Raw genomic sequence first — 6,357 nt, 5'->3', positions numbered from 1 at the left:
GGAGGGAGGGAGGGAGGGAGGGAGGGAGAGAGGGAGGAGTGAGTTGACGGCTGCTACTACAGCGAGGATCTACAGGGAGAAGCTCGTTGGCGAGCACAAGGAGGGTGAGGAGAGTGCTGGTGACATGCCTCGAGCTCTGACCCTCTCTCCTTCCCCCTTGAAGCTTTCAACCCGGAGCTCCATCAAGTCAGGTCTGACGCTCCTGTACCACTCCCCCCTTCCTCCATGAACCTTCTCTTCTCTTACAGGAAGACATTCCGTCAACGTCTGCAGCTGAGGTTGCTGAGCAGCGGTTGATGGTGACGAGCAGGAGGCAGCGGTCGAATCTGTTCCCAGCATCAGCGGAGAAGAAGAGCTGCGGGCGAGCGCGACGTCGCGGACGCCGTGAGGACGAGGACGATGGAGGAGGAGCTGTGAGAGGATACGCAGGTGGCAGGAGATGTACTTCATGCAAGTCTCGCTGATGGGCTTCAAGTCGATGGACGGGGATCGGGGGGAGGAGGAGGAGGAGGAGGAGGAGGTGACCATGGGAGAGGAGGCGCTGCAGGGTGTCGTGAACGGGCAATTCATCTCCGCTCAGCAGGACGGGTTTCCCATAGTGACCAACGTGTCGGGATACCCTGAGGCCAGATCGAAGATGGAAGTCAGAGAGGGAGAGGACAAGAGGTTGGAGGAGGGGAGGAGGAGAGGATGAGCTGGGAAGAAGAGGTTGGGGGAGAAGAGGATGGAGGAGAGGATGGAGGAGACGTTAGAGGAGGCGGTTGAGAGTTGCCGCAGCTTTCGAGTGCTCGTGGCCAAGAAGAGCGACAAGGGAGCTCTCAGTGTCGGCATCATCGTCAAGGACTCGCTCCCACTCGGAAGGTGAGGAGGCGTCAGTTGACTTGAGCCTCCTGACCACCCGCAGCTGCTGGTCAACGATGCCTGAGGCTACAGGGCGAGTGTTCTACCTTAACAGCAGGAGAGGAAATCTGTTCAGCGGGCAAGAGATGCTCTTCTTCTACCACTACGACGACGACCCGGCAGCCTCCGGCGGGCAGATGGAGGCGTCGAGCAAGGTGCCAACCAACACTCTCAATCATCACGGGGAGGACTTTGTGGTGCAAGAAGGAGACGTGATAGAAGTAACTGCTGCTCCTCCCCCTGCTCCTCCCATCCTTCCCCCCTCCCTCCCCCTCTTTCTGCTCCTGCTCCTGCTCCTGCTCCTGCTCCTGCTCCTGCTCCTGCTTCTTCCTCCCAACCCCTCCTCCTCCCCCTCCTCCTCCTTGCGCTCAGTAGCACGAAGGTTTTTGTGGACCTCAAGAGCGAGGAAGGGAGCCTCCTGTTTGCCGTCAATGGACTTCGCATGCCACACCCGATTGTTGGGATGCGCAGGGCGCTAGTCAACGCTGCGGGGAAGGAGGAGGAGGAGGAGGTTGACGACGAGGAAGAGCCTCTGCCGGATAGAAACCACCAGACATCAGAGAGCAGGTACTGGAGCAGGTGAGCCTGCCAGAGGTTGCTGATCCTGTCGCAGCTTCCAGCTTGTAGTTCAAATGTCTTCTGCTGGAGACATCGTGCGTTTGTTGGGTGAGTGAGACCCAAGAGAAGCCTGCTTGCTTGGATTCTCATCGACTTTACCCGATCTACATCACAATCTCATTTCTTTGCTCATTTCTTGGCTCCAGCAAAGTGCTTGATCAAACGCGACTTGAGCTCTTTCATCGCAATCGCAGGATCCTCGTCCGTTGCCTTTGGCCATGCGTAGCATATGCGGAAGAAGCCCGGGACTTCACTCTGGCAGGACTTACCAGTGGTGAACAAAATCTTGGCCTTGTCGAACAGCTCCAACCACAGCTGCTTCTCCCCCTCCCACGTGAGCTCGGGAAGATACTTCCGGAAGTCAGCCCATGCCATCAGCGTCCCCTGAGCTGGTGTGAGAGGAACATCGATGGCGGCAAGCGCTTCCTCCAGCCCCTTGTAGCAGACGTAGAGCCTCCTTTGTACGTCTGAGATGTAGTTCTGCAAGAACTGCTCGTCTGCCAGGCACTGCGACAAGATCCACTGAGTGTGGTTGGACACAGCTTGGAAGTAGGTGAGGTTGTTGGCAGCGGACAGGAGATCACGGTTGTGTGAAAACAGAGTACCTTCGTACCCGATCAGTCTCTCAGCACCCACAAAAGTCACTCCTTACCCACTCGCATCCCTGATATCCCAAAGTCCTTCGAGAAGCCGGAGACGATGTGAACTTGGTTGCCAAGGTAGTTTGATTCATCACTCCCCTTTGACGGTCCTGCATTCAATCTCCTGCACACCTTGGCGACCGAGGTAAACTTGACATCGGGGAAGATCGAGTTGCCGTAGATCTCGTCGCTGATAAAGTGCATGTTCTTCTCTGCACACCACCGCACGCACATCTCGAGCGTCTCCTCATCATAGATCAACCCAGTGGGATTGCAAGGATTGCAGATGAGGAGGATCTTGGGAGTCCCTCCCTCCTTCATGCTGCTCTGATACGATTCCTCCAGAACCTCCCTCGTGATCTTGTACTCCGGGTGTTTCGTGTGGGCTACTTTCATTCTGATCCTTGCCCTGGCATACAGATCGTTCTGAAACGCAGAGTACATGGGGGCCGGTATGATGCAGACGTCTCCTTCCTCCGCCACACACCAACAGAGCGTGTCGATCAGCGATCCTGCTCCAGCCTGCCAAACATCGTCAGTCCTGCCGAGCCAACGTCAAGGTCGGGATACCTGCGCGACGATGCACTCCTTATCTACCGGCGCACCGATGAAGCTCTTCTCCATCATCTTGGCAACCTGTGTCCTGAAGTTGTCCTCTCCCCTGAGGTCGCCATACCCGGACACCCAGTCAGGAATCTCTCCTACTTTCTCCATCTTTGCCTTGAGGAGGGGCCAACTCAACTTGTTCTCTGCCACGAGAAGAACCAGGTAGCCGGCAGGGTTCGTAGAGGGGTGGAAAGGATCGGACAGCCCTCGCATGAACTGCTCAAGGTCGTCCCTCCCTGGCTTCTTCGCCGCCACCCCCCTCGCGCTCAACGTTGCCATGGTGCAGGGGTAACTGGGTTGCAGAAGAATCCAGAATCTAGTAAAAACGCAGGACAATTGCAGGACATGCCGGGTTTACACCGGCCGGGCCGCCCGGTGGCGTGCTCAGTGACCGGACGGTACTCCCGGCAAGGCCACCGTTACGGTGAAGAAGACCTACTGGGTTGGTGACACTGGAAGTGACTCTGTGACTCTTTGACCCAGTCTGCGAATGACTCGGAAGCCTCCGTCACTGGCAAGCCAGGGCAACGGTAGCGTAAAGAAACACTATGACACCGTGACACGGCAGTGAGGCACTTCAAAGTTGGTTTTAGGTATGATTAGGCACATGCCATGCCTCTATGTTCGGTCTGAATCCAAGTAAAATTGCGCTATGGCCTGGGGCAGCTATCAAGCCTTCAGCGTGACGGTTCTAGGCCGTTTCAAGGTGAAGATCCGTGTCGGGTCTTCATGGTGAGCGTCCATTCTGTTGCATGCTAATCAGTTCCTCAATGAATCTACTCGCCTCCTCACCTTGTGGGTGAATGTACCATGCTCGAGACTTGGGCACGAATTCATAAACATGGTGACCATACAACGACCCCACAACCCTCGCACCCATGTGTTTGTAGAAGGAGGTGGAGTCTGTTGAGATATGAACATCAACAAGAGTCTTTGACGAAGCTAATGATATGCACTTACCTCCATTACCCAGAAGCTCGTCCAAGGACATGGTTCTCGCAGAATCCGTTTCACTGGAGGCAGCAGCTGGTGAGAGTCACGCAACATTTTCGAAATGCGATTACATGTCGGCGGGTGATGCCATGCGAGCCAGCAACTCAAACATCATTCGGAAACAATGTGAGCTGCCGCTCTCCAAGAGAAAAACTTCTACGGTGGAGATTCGTTCTACCTTTTCCACGTCAAACGTCAGTACAGTGTATTATTAGCTAAATCCGTTTCAAAGCGCATGTAGTCTGAAATGTAACTAAGATGTTTAGGGAGTTGAAAGCAGTCGCACAGATCGCTTTTGAAAACATCGATGCTCTATGCTCACACCATATGGCCCAATTGTTCGATCATCCTGCTGCGTGAGCTCGCGTGCCATGGGGGTGGAGCTCAAGCGTCACCCCTCAATGTCAGCATCAAATATGACTGGTCTTACCATAGAAATGATCGAATGTCAAGTTTCAAAACACATCTTACACAGAAGTGCATAACATGGGAGATTTTTCGTTATGTGATCGTTCGAGGCATGCGATCACTCTTCACATTGCTAGGTGCAGATTTCGCTCTGGAAACTGCAGCATAGTCGCACAGTTCAAAACAAAGTGAAGGAAACAAAGCACGAGACGAGCTGTGACAAATGTTGCGACCATTGACATGCTATGTCTACTTCTGCTTCTCCTCCCATCCCGCACTCAGCCGCCATGACCCTCAGACACGTTGAATGCCGAACTCATTCCGCATCCTCCGCTAACGAGTACCCCCACCCCTTCAGGACCTCGTATCACCCCCTAAATATCCAGCACCCCTATGTCTCACCAGTAATCACTTTTTGGACCAATCCCCCCACCCCCTCAAGATCAACATAAGGTAGGGGTATTCACCAAGTATTGAGTCGTACCCACCCCCATACCTCTGAAACCACCATGTACCACCCACCCATGAGTAATAATCACCCCATGAATTTATCGCAACCTTATTTCGGGATCATTGTCTGACATGGGAATTGAAGGGGGTGGGTAGTCGCATGGAGGCTAGTGGGAAACAAAGAGGGGTCTATGTGAGAAAGGCAAGGGTATGCTGGTGGCATTTTACCCCTCCTACCTATAGTCTAAATGCCGGTCATGACCCCAGTGGGTGGGTAGGGCCCATTCCCGGAATTTCAGGTGGTACTAAAAGTTTCATTGCAAGGGGTGGGGTATTACCTGGTACAAGAGGGCAGAAATGGTCCGGCAAGGATTGCTGGAGAGGGTGGAGGGTGAAGGGTAGGGGGGTGGTATTTTGCAATTGAGTACCCCTCTAACTCCATTGGTTTGACAGGGTACCGTAAAACTATGACTCTGCCTGTGCCGCGCGACAGTCCTCTGCATTGTCAGTAGTACTCGGACTCGGGCCTGACGCTCGGAACTTCGAAGGCTCCGAGGCTCGGCCAGCTGATGGTCCCGGGAGTCACGCCACACCCACCATGATGACTCCCCTCCCCGCCCCCCCCTGCCAAGGGTGAGACTCTCCGGCAACAAGCTGACAAGTGCCCCGGAAGATATAGTCAACATCGGTTAGTTGGATTATTTGGAACTTCAACGCCGAAATGTGATCGACAGCAGCAATACTTGTCAGGGGATGATTGAGAGTGTTGATACCGAACTTCTTCCTAGATTCCCATCGGGAACTTTCAAGGAAACAGCAGTTCTGCAACTATACTACAACCTTGAGCTTGAACGCTCTATCATTGGAAGGGTTTGATGGTTCGAGCATCAAGGCTGATGTCTTTCAAACGCTCACTGGCTATCTACGATCTGAGCATAGCTATGTGCCAACTAGCAAGCCTGCCAGCTGGGATCTTTGACAAGTTATCACCTTTCAATCTACATGAATAGCAACTTGGGAAGTCTCCCCCGGCGGCTCTTCAAGAACCTGGTGAACCTGGAGACTCTTGACCTGCGAGACAACGAATTCAAGTACCTTCCAGCCATCGCGTTCGTCAACCAGCGAAACACAACGGTCATAGATCTGACTTCAAACCCGCTCTCGTGCTACCATACCTCCTGGTATCCCTCCTTGCAATACAATGCCGGTCTGCAACCTTGTCAAAGCCAGGCAGTGGATCAAGCTTTCACCGTGTACTTGTCGCTCCAAGACTTCAACGCCGTCGAGGAGAAGTTTCTTCAAGCCGTCGCTGACGCTGCCATGGTAGTCAGGACGAGCGTCAGGCTCGTGAAAGTGTTGGGAAAGTCGTCAGGGACAGGACGGCGTCTGCTCGGCAGCGGGCTGAGCGTGACAACGGAGGTCACCTACGACAGCGCTTACAGCGCATCGCCCCTCACCATGGAGAAGCTCACGGAAGACGTGGCAGCCAACGGCCTCTCCTCCTTGCTCACAGCTCCCCCAGCGCCTCCTAGCCCGCCTCCTAGCCCGAAACCGTCGACTCAAGGGAGCCCTGCAGCATCGCTGGCGGCATCCGCATATACCAGCAGGGGTCCAGCTGCTGTCCTGCTGGTGCTCGTCTGCCTGTTGTCAAGTCTCACGCAAAGCTTGGCAGCCTCTTGAGGAGGTAGCAGGATGAAAATCGCTGGTGCTGGTGCTGGTGCTGGTGCTGGCTGCTTGGTTA

At 54.4% G+C, this 6,357-nt stretch overlaps 3 protein-coding genes across 3 annotated transcripts in view; 2 read left to right on the top strand and 1 right to left on the bottom strand.

The window, feature by feature from the left end:
• The window catches only part of GUITHDRAFT_102170 (hypothetical protein), a gene marked incomplete at both ends in the record, with an annotated part of 1,843 nt that extends 269 nt beyond the window's left edge, over positions 1–1,574 (top strand). The window contains 7 exons of the mRNA XM_005839191.1: positions 63–104; positions 291–384; positions 430–666; positions 778–861; positions 905–1,112; positions 1,283–1,467; positions 1,514–1,574. Coding sequence (XP_005839248.1) covers positions 63–104; positions 291–384; positions 430–666; positions 778–861; positions 905–1,112; positions 1,283–1,467; positions 1,514–1,574 — 911 coding nt within the window. The remainder of the gene's footprint in view (positions 1–62; positions 105–290; positions 385–429; positions 667–777; positions 862–904; positions 1,113–1,282; positions 1,468–1,513) is intronic.
• Positions 1,575–1,647: 73 nt separating this feature from the next.
• GUITHDRAFT_84787 (hypothetical protein) lies at positions 1,648–2,978 on the bottom strand (the record flags this gene model as incomplete). The annotated part of the gene is made up of 3 exons (XM_005839190.1): positions 1,648–2,123; positions 2,171–2,681; positions 2,730–2,978. The coding sequence occupies 3 exons, from the start codon at positions 2,976–2,978 to the stop codon at positions 1,648–1,650; spliced, it is 1,236 nt and encodes a 411-aa protein (XP_005839247.1).
• A 2,640-nt stretch (positions 2,979–5,618) lies between these two features.
• On the top strand, positions 5,619–6,296 carry GUITHDRAFT_102168 (hypothetical protein; the record flags this gene model as incomplete). Its single annotated transcript, XM_005839189.1, has 1 exon — positions 5,619–6,296. The coding sequence occupies one exon, from the start codon at positions 5,619–5,621 to the stop codon at positions 6,294–6,296; it is 678 nt and encodes a 225-aa protein (XP_005839246.1).
• Positions 6,297–6,357: the final 61 nt, after the last annotated feature.

The sequence above is a fragment of the Guillardia theta genome, assembly GCF_000315625.1.
Source record: "Guillardia theta CCMP2712 unplaced genomic scaffold GUITHscaffold_9, whole genome shotgun sequence".
Lineage (NCBI taxonomy): Eukaryota > Cryptophyceae > Pyrenomonadales > Geminigeraceae > Guillardia > Guillardia theta.
The sequence above is the reverse complement of the archived record's forward strand: the minus strand, read 5'-3'. Positions and strand labels throughout refer to the sequence as shown.